This window comes from Plectropomus leopardus, chromosome 24, assembly GCF_026936395.1.
Source record: "Plectropomus leopardus strain MGB_pleo_1.0 chromosome 24, ASM2693639v1, whole genome shotgun sequence".
Classification (NCBI taxonomy): Eukaryota; Metazoa; Chordata; class Actinopteri; order Perciformes; family Serranidae; genus Plectropomus; species Plectropomus leopardus.
The window spans coordinates 17,336,338-17,350,741 of NC_142199.1; the positions used below are offsets into that span (position 1 = coordinate 17,336,338).

The following is a 14,404-nucleotide window of genomic DNA, read 5'->3' on the forward strand; positions in this document are numbered from 1 at the left end:
TGCTGGTTCGACATGCTCGCATCCTAAATTGTCGCATGTTGCACCCTCGGTATCCTTCTTGACGTTTTGGGATGTCGTTACCGTGATGTCAACGCAAGCATATGGTGGGATGATGCTGCATGCGGTTATATTTAGACAACAAAAGCACATGCAACCAACATCAGGACCTCGACAAAAGCACGTGGATCAGGCATCAAGGGTACTGATGGTTTAGGTAAAAGAGGCAGCTGATAAAGTGTACAAAAAATACATCACATTCAGACGGGAAGCAAACACCAGACTGTTGCGGGAAAGTCCTATAGGGACCATTGTGCTCTTTACATGATGTGGTAATGGGCGGCGTGTCAACCTGCCGCCATCCATCGGCGTATCATGCAGACGTGACAGGCTTCATCTTGCCATGTTATCAACCAATGTCGATGTTTCTAAGATTTTAGGATGTTTCTGGGATCTTAGGAAATTTCTAGGATTGTAGGACATCTCCGGATTTTTAGGACATTTCTGGGATTTTAGGAAGTTTCTATGATTTTAGGACGTGTGTTGGATTTTAGGACATGTCTAGGATATTAGGACATTTCTGGGATTTTAGTACATTCCAAGGAAATTAGGATGTGTCGAGGATTTTAGGACATGTCTTAGACATGTTTAGGATTTTAGGACTGGAATTTTAAGAACATATGTAGGACATGAGACACATCTAGGATTTTAGGACATTTCTGAGGTTTTAGAACATTCTAGGAATTTAAAGACATGCCGAGGATTTTAGGGCGTTACAGGACCTGAGAAAGTTTATAAGATTTCATGACATTTCTAGAATTTAAGGACAAGTCTTGGGTTTTCGGACGGTTCTAGGGATTTGGGGAAATTTCTTGGATTTAAGTATAGTTCTAGGATTTTTAGGACATTTCTAGGATAATCAGACATTTCTGGGATTTCTGAACATTTGAGGTTTAAGTAAGTTAGGACACTTATGGAATATGGGTATTTTAGGACATAGAAGTTTCTGGGATTTGAGGACTTTTCTGGGATTTTAGGGCATTGTAGGATTCTAAAATTTTAGGATATTAGGGTCTTAGCTAGGACCTCTGTTGGGGATTGCAAGGGATCCTCTACTGGCACTTTTTTTTCATAATCAAGCTCTACTTTGATGCTATTTTATGCACTTTCGGACCTGTATGAATCACTTTATTTTTACTTGAATTAGAAAATGGTTGGGGGGCCAACTGGACAGATCTGACCAAAGGGCCGTATGCAATCCGTCGGCCAATGATGCATTCAAGTTTCTTTATCTACGGTGTTAACAGTAACTGACAGTAATGTGTAGTATACCTTTAAGGCAGAAAAGCTGGCTCCATCAGCCACTGCAGTAGCTGCAGACTGACTGGGGAGGTGGCATGCAGCTGTACAGTGAAGATGTTTCCTCGGGGGTCTTTTACGAGGGAGGCAACAATACAACCACCGCCTTATAATTGTTGGCATCTCCCACATTAGTTCTGTTTTACTGCTTAACATAAATGTAAAACCCAGCGCAGTGTAAAACCCTTCTCCTGCCCTACCACGCTCACTACCAACAGCTTCATTTTTCAGCAGCAGCCGTGATTTATACCGAGCTCCCCAACCCAAAGACATTTTTCAGCTTTTTTGTGCAGCGTCGCAGCAAGCTGTTCCTTAAATTAAAATACTCTTTGCGACACTTTATAGGGCCAAGATGAAATGAGGTAAACAGAGAGAGAAAATGGCTCAGAGACTGTATTTTCCGAGCCACTGCAGTTCAGTTTTATTTACTTGCATCCCGATGCCAAACACATCAAGTGATTATGTAATTTGTAGGGTGTAAAGTCAGCACTTCCACTTTATTTGGTGTAGCCTACAGCCCAGATCTGTGCTACACTCAGCCACAAGTCTGCCTGCAGTGCTGGGGAAAATCAAATCTGCGAACCAACTTGTGAATATCTGTTCTTCTGTTATTTGTCGTGGTTTTGTTGTTAGAAAAATGCAAATAATCTCGGGAAGAAAACACTTGTTTGCCTCTTTTTGCCACGGTTAACACAGTTGGATAACTGCACTGATCAGTTCCAAATATAACAATAATGTTCATTTCACTAGAAAGAAGAAAAATAGAATACATATGTATTTCCTCTTTATGTATGCATCTCTGTGTCACAATCACATAAAAAAACAATATGAAGGAAACATGAAAAAAATGCGTATTGCAAGATATCAGAAAACGGTAGCAATAAAAATGTAATATGATAATCATGAAAAAGATTTCTAGTATTTTAGGACATATCTAGGATTGTAGGGCATGATAGGATTTTAGGACATTTTTGCGATTTAAGGACATTTGTAGGATTGTAGGATGTGTTTAGGACAAACAGAAATTTGCTCTCTGCTCTTTAATACCCTTTTCCCACCAAAATTACATTTTTTAACATAATTAAGTTATTTAAACCCAAGGAAACCCATGACGCCACAGACCAGGACGATCTCATTCAAAAGTCGTCATATACTGACACTTTGTCAATGATTTGGGCGTGAGATGTTGACACTAAAACCTACCCTCTGCAGCAGTATGATATGCCGCCAGGCACAGCCAGATGGAAACTTTTGCGGTATCACTACCTGTTGCAGCAGTACGATATGCCCAAACAGTATCAGGTTGAGACGCTGTTGGCAACGACATAATATAATGATTATGAGGATGCTTCCAATTTGGACTTTTGCTGACTTGCTTTCGCTGTACATCCAAAACTGACTCATGGGGGTCACATCTTTCTGTGTAGGTCCACTGATAAAGTTGCAGTATTTGACGAGACGGGATTAAAACATATTGATATATAAACATCGTGCACCACACAGAAGGTGTAGGCCTTACAGTATTAGGGTGTACCAGGAAATGTAGAAATCCTGTAGATATATTTTTTAAATACCCTCATTATTACAGGTGCTACTGTTTGTATTAAACTCATTGTATGTAGTGCACAGCACGCACCAGCAGAGCTCAGTCTCCGATTTTTGGTGGAACAGGCAGCTGAGCTGAAAGACACAGTGACACCTAGTAGTAAAGAGATAAGTTACAGGACTGTAAACAGCTGGCAACCAGTAAGGGCATGTTTTTGGGTTGGTTTTTTTTTTACATCTAACTTGGTGTATTAAGGATTTATTTGGACCAAACTGGAGCTGGTGATTGTTGGAACAGTGGACTTACTAACTAGATTACTAGCAAGAGTATCCAAGATGGTTTGGGTGAGTTTTTTGTTAAATCATGTGTGTTTTGTGGTGAGTTAACAAGTCAATTAAACCTCATCTTCAGTCTTCGGTGACTGAGAGAAAGGTGAATTTAAAAGGCGTACAGTTGTATTTCTCTGTTTAATAAGGGAAAAAAGTGGGAAAATATTGCTTTTATTAACATTTTGAGGCTTTCTATTGTGCATGTTACTTTACTATACGTTATATTCCAACCTGAAACAGCTTTGTTCTGTGAATCCAGTATCCAATAAGTTGTCTAGCACTAACATTAAGTGAAGTCTGCTTTTTCAGTTTCTCTCTGCATAGCGATTTCTCAGTCCAGCTGTATAAATGGACATCAAGTGACTGTGCATCAAGGTTTCCTGCAATTACCTCTGGCTGCATAGAAAGCAATTTTACAAGCAGCAGTGAATGCTTCGGGTTTTTATTGCCTTTCAAGAGGCCGTGCAGGGCTTAAGAGAGAGAGAGAAAGAGAGAGAGCTCTTTGTTGTAGAGATGCAAATAAAACATTATCTATCAGTATCAGGTCTCCATAATGGAAACTAAATGTGATTTAGGTTATTTCTATAGAAAAGCATAACGCTTTTCCAATGCTTTTGTTAGACTGGCATTATAACTTGAAGAACAATGAGCCACTTTATTATCATGCTGTTTGTCAGGATGATTTAATGTATATAAATGAACTATAAAACACAGTTTTGGGTATATTTATATATTAATAGTGTTGGCAAACCTCTGATTTACACTGGTGAAGCCAAGTCAGCGATGCCGTCAGTGTTTAAGGTAGCACTAGAAAAATATGTCTATATATTCTATTTCATATCAAGACTGCGTTCATTATTTTTATTCTGGAATAGAACCATTGTTCTTTTTTTAAGGCTTACATTTCACATAAACACTGAGTTCTTTTCTCCGTGATGACTGTATATTGTCAGTAGATCTTTTGTTCTTTGCTATTTTGAAGTAATTTCACAACCATTCACATGATTTATGCATTATTTTATAGTTTAATTTTTCATGAGGTTGTTAGCTTTTTCCGCCGCAATTATTAAGCTTTTTTTTTTTTCTCCCACTTGCAACTTCAAAATCAATAATACCTCTTGTAAACTCACAGATGGAGATTTTTTTATGCCATTTAATATTCATTTTGTGTACTATTGCATCCTTCTTCCAATTATTATTCTGTGTCCTTGGCGTTTTAATTAGCGTACGCATATCTTGAGGAGTGATTATAACTAGATATATCATCCATATATAAGGACTGTAGATAAGAATAAGCATGCATGCTAAATTTGGCATATTTACATGATGGACCCAAGTGCTTATGTTAATTAATAAGCATTATAAACATAAGGTTAAATCAATATGCACATAATTTTACACGCTTTATTTTCTGTCTTCTACTGTTTTTACACTGTACTGATTTTAGGGAGTATTCTAGGCAGGGGTTGGGGAAAAAAATCATATTTTAAAATTATGTTACAAAAGTAGTGAAATTGTTATCTTATTTTCTTTTGTGTTTACAAATTTTCTGGTATTTTCTTGTAAGTTTTTACTATTTTTTTAGTGCTAATTCTGGCTCTTTTTATTTTTTATTTTTATTTCATTGCTCATTGCCTTCTTACCACGTTTTCAAAAGAAATCAAGCCAATTATGTCCAAGCACTATTAAATTTTCTTAAATTCCATCCTCTGAGAAACAACCTGAATGACGAAATCTGGTTTGAGATAAAAATGTGCCCCCATAAAAAAAAATAAATAAATAAAACAATGGTGCCATTTCAATAATGGCAGCCACCTTTTCGTGCCACCTCTTGATCCACAGCCCCTCCCTGCCACACACACAAAGTGGTTGGTGCGAGGGTTGCGATGGGGCGGCGCCAGAGGGCCTGGTTGATGATGAAAGCAGCCTCTTGCTACCATCAGCATAAAGCAAAATTCAATTGCAATAGCAGGTTTCTAACTTTTGGAGGACAGTAACTATGCATATCCATACACAAGACGTAGAATTTCAATACTTTGCACTCAAATGTTTAGCACGAGACCTGAATCAATTAACAATACTACTAAATACCCATATATATTGCTTTTCAACTAAAAAAATGTTACTTGGGGATTTAGTTACTCTTTAAAGAAAAAAGTATTTGTTTTTTCATTAATATATATATATATATATATATATATATATATATATGAGAAAATAAAGTAACAGACAAAGTGTGTGTATGTATGCGCATCCCTAATTTCGACTATAATGACAGTTCATAAGTTATACCATACAAATTTAATGTTTTAAAGCCCTTATTCACTTGCAGTGCATTGAACGTACACCTCCGCCAATACATTCACGTTTTTATACTGTCGCAGCATGAGTGATTTAATTTCATCATAAAAAATCTGCACCGGTGCGTGTTACTGCTGCGGGGTGCATAAAGCTGCATGGTGACCAAAACCACAGTGAAATATTGATTTGAGAAGGCTGGGGTTGTGCATATTTATCTGTTTGCATGTATTCTGTATTACCACATTATTTATTGTATGCTGTGCTAATATCAGTGTGTGTGTGTGTGTGTGTGTGTGTGAACAGCCCGAGCAGATGTGGATGTTCACGCTCGGCCTAGTTTGCACTGACATGGCACTAGCCCGTGTTTGTGCAGCTTGTCCTTTGAGCGAGCAGCTTTATTGTGCAAACACTCCACCATCCTATATGCCACATTATGTGCCTGTTGAGGCCAATTTTCCACCATTTGTTGATCAGTGAATGCTGCGGCTCACATCACGGAGGTGGGAGCACAATGAGACGAGCAGATAATACACTACTGAACACTGGAGGAGCTCAAGGACTATAAGGGAGCATGGACAATGAGCAGCATTTTTATTTATCTATTTTTTTTAACGAGAACTCTTATATCATGTCTGCTTCATTTCATCACAGCGAAGCAGCACTTTCAGTAATAAAATCGTAATATATGTCCCATTTTGAGGATACGCTCCATGGCTTTGTTAAAGCGCCCGACTGTTTGATCCAAATCGTTACATTTCCTCTGAGCTCACTGCTGATGTTTCATACATCAACCCCAAAAAGGTTGGGTCGGACGCCTTTTTTTCCCCAAGTATTTCAATATTTTAACTGGAGCCAATTGGTGCGATTTCTTTCAAAAATACGAGGAAACAAAAGACAATGAGCAACTGGAGTGTTCCACGAAATGCAATCATTCAGAAGAGATAAAAAAATAATATTTTAAATATGTTTTTTTTAGATAAATAGAAATATATTTTTCCCCCCCTAGTTTTAAAAGAAATATTTGTCACAAAAATATTGTAGTTTCTAAGCATTTTTCAAATTTTTTTTGTTTTACTATATATACATCCACTCGGACTCAATGATGAAACAATTTGATTTTGGCCGACAAAGGTCTCTGTGACCTCAAAACATGTTTTACCCAGAATGGGTTGTTCAGATGCTGAATTGGTAAAACTTATCTCGAAAACCGATGTTTATCTCTTTTATTTTGAAGATGTGTGCAAAGCATCCATGTTTTAGAAATGTGCGGCTCCTTTGCAGCAACATTTGAAGGATTATCGACTATTATAGCTAAATTTGAGTCTGGACAGACATGGATGTGAAATATAAAACTGCAACTTTACTGGTTCGTGGGGGAACTCAACCACCAGGCGGCAATGGTAATTGCTTTTGCTTTATAGATGATGGCAGAAAGTGAGAGAAAACAAGGAGAAAAAGTAAAACTGATAGGTCTCTGGCAAGACTTGAAACACTGCTGTTACATCAAAAGTAAGCCCCGCATATATTTTTGGGGCATGCTGAGAGTACAGCATGGTTAGGCAATGCAGACTGTTATTTTACAATATTATATTACCGTTTAAAAATGATGCACGGGCAGCAAAAGTAGCCGCTGGTTGCAGTAAATAAGGATGATAAAGGGGATAAAGAAACGAATGGACACTGCTGTTGCCGAGGCCGTGAATTCTGTAATTGGAGACCTCACGGTATCGGTTGACTTTCCAAACTGCAATCAAAGCCAAAGCCACAACCTCTGTTTGTCTGAAAGGACAAACTGCGGCTTGATCTCGTGTCAAAGTGCCATTTAAAAGACATGCGTGCGCAGGTTATTGGCGCCGCTGCCTGCTGCCCGGTTTTGTCCAACAGGTCACAGCTATCTGACGAGACGGACACTGAATGAGCAGTGAGCTGTCAGTCGAAATGAGTGACACCCACACAGGTGTTTTTGAGAGCTACTGTGTCTCAGATGTTGCTTGTAGCTCGGCTTGTTTGCCGCTGTTTATCTTTTTTTGGCGAGGCACCAGCTGGCTGAGAGATCTCCAATTACAGGAGCTGCGTGTCCATCACTGCAGTAACTCACAACACATCATGAAGTCAAATCTGAAATATCTTTTCATATTGGACAGCTGTATTTGGGAATTTGAGAAGGCGGGTTAAACAGTAATTATAGGGGAGGTTACTTCTGGTTTCCACCTCTCCTGATTCTTTTAGCGTTTAGCTCTAACTACTTCCTGCGAACAAAGTCACTAAAAATGTTATACCGCCACACTGATCCTAGACCAGAGATGCTTTCACACAAACGGTTGGATTCCTGCCAGGGCCAAATGTTTGACAGGAAGCGTTTGCACTATACTGTGCAGGTGGCAAACAGCTGTGATAACAGAGAAAGTTACAAAGTCAATTTACCCAAAGAGCAAAAAAGGAAAAAAAGAAACATATTTGTTGCTTCCCTATACAGGTACCATTTTATGCAAATACACTGCTTTAACTGGTCTTATTTTCATGCACGCAATATCTCAAGAATGCCTTGGAATTTCCTCAAATTTGGCGTAAACATCCACCTGGCCTTTGCAACGCACTGATTGGATTTTCCTCAAATTTGGCACAAACATCCACTTGGACTTCAGGTTTAACAGATTACAATTGTTGGTCAAAAGTAACTTTGACTTCATATCTGTGTTAATTTTTGTAACCACAATTTTTAAAGGACATGCAAGAATTTCTTTAAATTTGGCACAAACATCCACTTGGACTTCAGGTTTAACAGATTAGAATTGTTGGTCAAAAGTCACTTTGACTTCATATCTGTGTTAATTCTTGTAACCACAATTTTCAAGAAGGACAAGGGTGAATGTCTTTAAATTTGGCACAAACGTCCACTTGGACTTAAGGATGAACAGATTAGAATTGTTGGTCAAAGGTCACTTTGACTTCATATCCATGTTAATTCATGTGTCCACAATTTTCAAGAAGGACAAGGGTGAATGTCTTTAAATTTGGCACAAACGTCCACTTGGACTTAAGGATGAACAGATTAGAATTGTTGGTCAAAGGCCACTTTGACTTCATATCTGTGTTAATTCTTGTAACCACAATTTTCAAGAGGGACAAAGGTGAATTTCTTTAAATTTGGCACGAATGTCCTCTTGGACTCGACAGTGTACTGATTAGTTTTTGGTAGTCAAAGGCGATCTCATGTTCACCTCATTCTGATAAATGCAATATCTCAGAAGGCCTTTAGGGAATTTCCTCATATTTTGGCACAAACGCTCACTTGGACTTAAAGATAAAGCCATTCCATGTTGGTGGTCAGATGCAACTGTAACCTCAAAACATGTTTTTGGCCATAACTCAAGTTTCATTATGACAAAATTTCACAGTTTGACATTTAATATCCAAAAAGGTCAAAGTTTAACTTCGCTGTGACATCCTTATATTCAGCAAAAAACACACATTACTGAATATCAGGGAGAGAAGGAGAGACATTTCCACACTGATTCTAGACCAGAATTACTTTCACACAAACAATCTGTTTCAGTTTGGGACCTTGCCAGGGCCAAATGTTTGACAGTTTGCCCTCTACTGTGCAAACAGCAAAAAGCTGTGATAACAAATGAGGTTACAGAGTGAGTTCACCCAAATAACAATCAAACATATGTCATTTCTCTTTACTGGTATCTCTTGCTGCAAACAGATTGGACTTGTCAGTACAGTTGAGGTTAACAGAATTTAGTTTTTGGCGCTCAAAGCATTACGGGGATATCTCTTTCACAGTTCAGTCAGTATGTTTACATGCATGGTTAAGTGGAGCTATGGTTGTAGCTCGATTAGGCAATTTAATTGGACTTAATTCCTAGAAAAAAATCCTAGAAATGCCCTGAGATCGGAGACATCCTAAATTCCAAGAAACGTCCTAAGAAACGTCCCAAAATTCTAAAAAAAAAAAGTCTGTAAGTCTGATTCACTGTCCTAAAATCTGAAAAATCTCTTAACATCCCATCAGTGTCCCTAAATCCTAGAAACAGGCTAAAATCCTAGAAATTTGCAAAAATCCAAGAACTACACTAAAATCATTTGCGCTGTGTAATGAAAATGAGTTTCATTCTATTTTATTTAATGAAAATTAGCCTTTGCTAATAATATGTTGGATTTATGTTAATGGCTATTCTTTAGACGTCGTTTCATTTATTAAATACACTTTTACCCCAGTGCAGTAACTTTGAGGACCCCCTGGAGGGCGGCGGACTTTGTGTCATATGAGACTAATTACGAGGCGGTTTCTTTCAGTGGAAGAACTTTGCTTTGAGTGATCATCAAAATGTGACTAAATGGTGAATCCAGGCCTCGTGGGAAACAGCGGCCCTTTGTGTTGTGACTGATGTGCCGCCTTTGATGCCGCGCGCTGACTGTACAGTTAATGAGTGTGTATCACGCCAGTGTGGCAGATTGGTTTCAGATGATGGAACTGTTTGGTCAAAAAGTACTGTTTTGCTCCTTCCAGGCTGCTGTTGTGCTCCTTGTTAGCCCAAGACACTTCATCACACAGCCGCTTCAGCTCACTATTGTTTTTCTCAACGACCTTTTTTTGATGCATTTTTTTAACATTTTTATTTTTCGGCTGAAGGAAATTTTTTTTTTTTTTTTTTTGAATTTATATGTTTCCCCTTATTCTACTTTTCTCCTCAACACTAGGAGCCAACTCAAACAGACAAGGCGCAGATTTCAGCAGTAATGATGGTGGCGGTGATGAAGGTATTTTTCTGTCTTTTTTTTCCCTCCCCTTTTTTTGACCGACAAAATAAAAGCCTGACACTCGTGCATGACAGCAAACCTGCAGACCTTTTTTTTTTTTAGTCAGTTTCTTTTGACTCCCTCTTCCTCCTCTCTTTTTTACTCCCCTTAAAGTGCGTCTGAGTGCACTTCTCTCAGCTATTCATTTTTGTATCAACCTCTTTCCTCTTTGGAGTCATGTAAATCAGAGGATCTTGTCTGAGGTGAGACGGCACCTCTAAACAGGAAGGAGGTCCCCGTAATCCTTTACTCACCTGTCAATTCTGAATTCAGCTCTGCATGTTATTTTGCCTCTGATGAATTTCAATTTTAAAACTCTCCCTCTTCTCCCCTTTTTTTTTTTTAACATTTCCCTTTTTTTCTTCTTCCATTGCTCGGTAAAGCATGAGCACTAACCCATGTTGTTATGACAGTGGAAATTTGCTCATCTGTGGCTCCAAAAAAAAAAACCCCTCTGCCACACTTTTTCTTTCTTCTATTAACACCTCGCTCCTCTGCATGATAATAACCAAAACAGTGCAGTATTTTTTCTTCTTCGCTGTGTTGGGTAATCTGTGGGGACCAGCACATGACTGGAGGTGAAAAAGCCATAAGAGACGTTTCAGTTAAAGGGCACCATTTGTCTTGCGGGGGAGAGACATGCAAGTGCCAGAAAAAGCAGTGACATTTCTGAATTACATGGGCAGTTGTTCAGTTTTTACGGCTGTTGCTCCAGAGAGTGATATTTGACATAATCTTCACCGCGCCTTCTTCTACATGACTTAACATTAGCCAGGCAGCTCAAAGTGCAGAGTGTAGACCAGGGGCCAGTCTTTAAAATGGAAATATTTAAATGCAATAGCATAAACGTACCTAACAGAGGGGATTTTTACTTAAATCCAATCTCATTAATAAAGTCCAAAAACACAAATGCAAATAAGGGGAAAAAAACTCCCCTATAATGGGGGAAAATTACATAAACTTAAGAAGGGACCCAACATCAGTACCACTAGGGGCTGGTTCAAGGCAAGCCTAAACCAGTCCTTACTGTAGGCTTTGTCAAGGAGGTAAAGTTCAAAGCATACTTTTAGAAGTGGGGACATGAATGTTTGCAAATGAAGAGAAAGAAAAGAAGAGATGAGCTCAAAGTATCATAGGAAACCTATCAAGATGAGGCCATTATCGGTCTCACTAGGGGCTGGTTCACGGCAAGCCTAAACCAGCCATAACTGTACAATTTGCCAAAAAGGAAAGTTCGGAGTCTACTCTTGAACGTTGAGACATGAATGTTTGCAAATGCAGAGAAAAGAGGACAGATGAGCTCAGTGTATCATGGGAAGTCCGACAGCAGACTAGGCCTATATCATCATAACTGGAGGCTGGTTCAAAGCAAGTCTGAGCCAGCCCTTACTATAACCTTTATCCAAAAGGGAAAATCTTGAGTCTACTCTTAAATGAGGAGACATGAATGTTTGCAAAAGGAGATAAATAGAAGAAGAAATAACCTCAGTGTATCATAGGAAGGCCCCCTAGACCGGTTCAAGGCAAGCGTGAGCCAGCCCTAACAGTATACTTTCTCAAAGAGGAAAGTCTTAAATGTGGGGACATGGACATTTGCAAATGGAGAAAAAGAGAGGGGGGAGAAGAGCTTAGTGTATCGTAGGAAGTCCCCCAGCAGACTACATATATAGCCTTAACTTTAATCTCTATCAAAGAGGGAAGTCTTACGTTTACTCTTAAACGTGGAGACTTCTGGTTATTACGCAATTATTTTTAGACCAGTCACACACAATTTAACTAGCTGTGAACAAATCGAACCCGCATATAGTAATTCACCCCATCTCTAAACTAATCTTTTGCTTCAAGGTGCACTTTGCGCTAAGAGCTCTGCAGCTATTAATGCCCTTTTACTTATGGGATATGGAATATTACAGTGACATTGGGAGATAATCCACTTAAAACCTATCTCATCATTTTTATTTCAAATTTGCTTCCTTTTTTTTTTTAAATGGATAAGTCTTGGATTACTTTTTTTTCCAGGTTTCAAAGGGTTAATTATGGTTCATGAATGTTCCATTGTCTGCCCCTGAAGAGAAAGAGCGCCGGTTTATTGACATTTACAGCTGACACGGGTGAAAGAAACATTAATAAATGAACCGCCTCCATTTATTGAATATAATATTTATCTGTATTGAATAAGATGAATATAACAGCAACCAACGGAGGAAAGGGTTATTTGATTTTTGTAAACTAACCTTGGTTCCCATGAAGGATAAACTAATAATGTGCATCTAGTTAAATTCACCTCACTATTCTCCCGAGCTGTATCATCCAGCATTAACACATCTAAAGATTTGGCTTTGTGGTAACTTAGTGAGTACAATGCATTTTTTGTTTCGCGGGTAAAGTCAATGTTTAGCTTTTTTGTAACTCCATTACTGCAGCATCGCGTTATCATTTGTGTTGTGAGCTCAGTGATCTCAGATAAATCTTCATTTGAACTGCCCCGACTGCATCACCTGCACGATGCTGCCGCTGTAATGAGCTGCTGCTGTGGTGGATCAGGTGCTAATTACATGCAAATTGTGAGCGCAAATTGAATGAAAGGCACAGTGCAAATTTGCCCTGCACTATGTAAATCTGGCCCTTGGTTTAATTTTTTTTTTTTTTTCTTTTTTAGTTCGGAAATTGGTGCCAATAAAGGATTAGCCTGTTGTTATTCTATATTTCATTTATTGTGGACTAATCTCCTGACAAAAACATTGTTTCCTCGAGAAGATGTAAATCTCAGCAAAGCTCACATAAATGTATTTTAAAGACTAATTTCCTGAACGAGCTGGTCACTGTCGTTTTTAGCAAATGTGTTATTGCAAAACGCACCAGGTTGTTACCGCGGTGTTGAAATGACAATAGATTTGTGCAAGATGTAAGCACTGGTGGAAGAAGTATTTATATTCTTCACTAAAGTAAAAGCACAAATACCAATAATCTATTACAATCAAAGTCCTGCAGTGAAAAAGGCACTTTAGCCCTAAATCTATTGCATTTTTTGCCGTTTGAAGAACATTTCAATCTTTTTTTGCACGTTTTCAAAATTAAAGACGTTTCAGAGAGCTTTCCCTAAATTGATTTCATGAAGTGATACCTCTTATTTTCTAGAGGAAACTTGCTCTGTAGCCTTTTCTCCTAAAAAGCTTGAATTTCCTCCGAGGTTTCATCACGACGGTTACAAAAAAACGCTATCATATATTGGATTTGCAGTTAACAGATGCAGCCGAGTTTTACCTCAAATCAGAAGGGGCCGGGTCTTTGGGAGACGGTAATGTGTTGTTAAAACAGATTAAAAAAAAAAAAACACATCATCTGCTCACAGCTGGTGTGAGGGAAAAAAAAAAGAAGACAAAAATCAATCTTGCAATTGAGATGGAATACCTTTGATTGGAGGTGTTTCTTTTACATTACCAGCAAGTGTAATAGAGATAAAGACAGAAGCACATTTGACCGAATTGAAACCGCAGGGAAAAGACTTGCACAAAAAAAACATTTCTAAAGGGTCTGGATAAAGAGCATCTTCAGAAAGCGTCGCGCTTTGCTTGTGTTTTCAGGAGAGCGTGCAGGATCGATGCACACTGACTGTTTGAACATCTGCAGTGGCAATGAATTACTCGTGTGGATCCCCTGTGGTTCCACCTATACCTCAGCGGCTGCTGCAGAGAAAGCTCGCAGCACTGCAGACAACCTCGCTCAGAGTTTCGCTCTTTGCCGTTAAATGAGCTTTTGTCGGGAGTGCTCGTCTTAAGAGTACTATGTGAATCAAATGCACCCTCAGTTATAATTACTCAATTATGTCCCCAGACCGAGAAGTGTTGAGGGCATCACTAGAATTGCTTTGCGAGATTTTTTTTTTTTTTTTTACTGTAATTACTTTCCTCCTTTGAAAAGAGACACTGCTGCAAGGACATTTTGGTGAGTTCAAAGAACAGGAGCTGCATATATACAGTATTCAGTGTAAAAAAAAAAACACATTAAGACATATAAAAGAAGCAAAGAAGAAAAGAATAAAATGCTGAAGATTGTGCGCTGT

At 38.6% G+C, this 14,404-nt stretch overlaps 1 protein-coding gene and 1 long non-coding RNA gene across 4 annotated transcripts in view; one reads left to right on the forward strand and one right to left on the reverse strand.

The window, feature by feature from the left end:
* LOC148185527 (uncharacterized) overlaps nucleotides 1-14,404 on the reverse strand; it is a 214,197-nt gene that overhangs the window by 123,075 nt on the left and 76,718 nt on the right. The window lies entirely within an intron of this gene.
* The window catches only part of nlgn4xa (neuroligin 4 X-linked a), a 102,775-nt gene that overhangs the window by 19,284 nt on the left and 69,087 nt on the right, over nucleotides 1-14,404 (forward strand). Inside the window, exon 3 of one of the 3 annotated variants that reach the window (XM_088074199.1) lies at nucleotides 10,243-10,302. The exons of the other annotated variants lie outside the window; for them this stretch is intronic. Within the exon in view, the coding sequence (XP_087930325.1) occupies nucleotides 10,243-10,302 (60 nt within the window). The remainder of the gene's footprint in view (nucleotides 1-10,242; nucleotides 10,303-14,404) is intronic. 3 annotated transcript variants of the gene reach the window in all.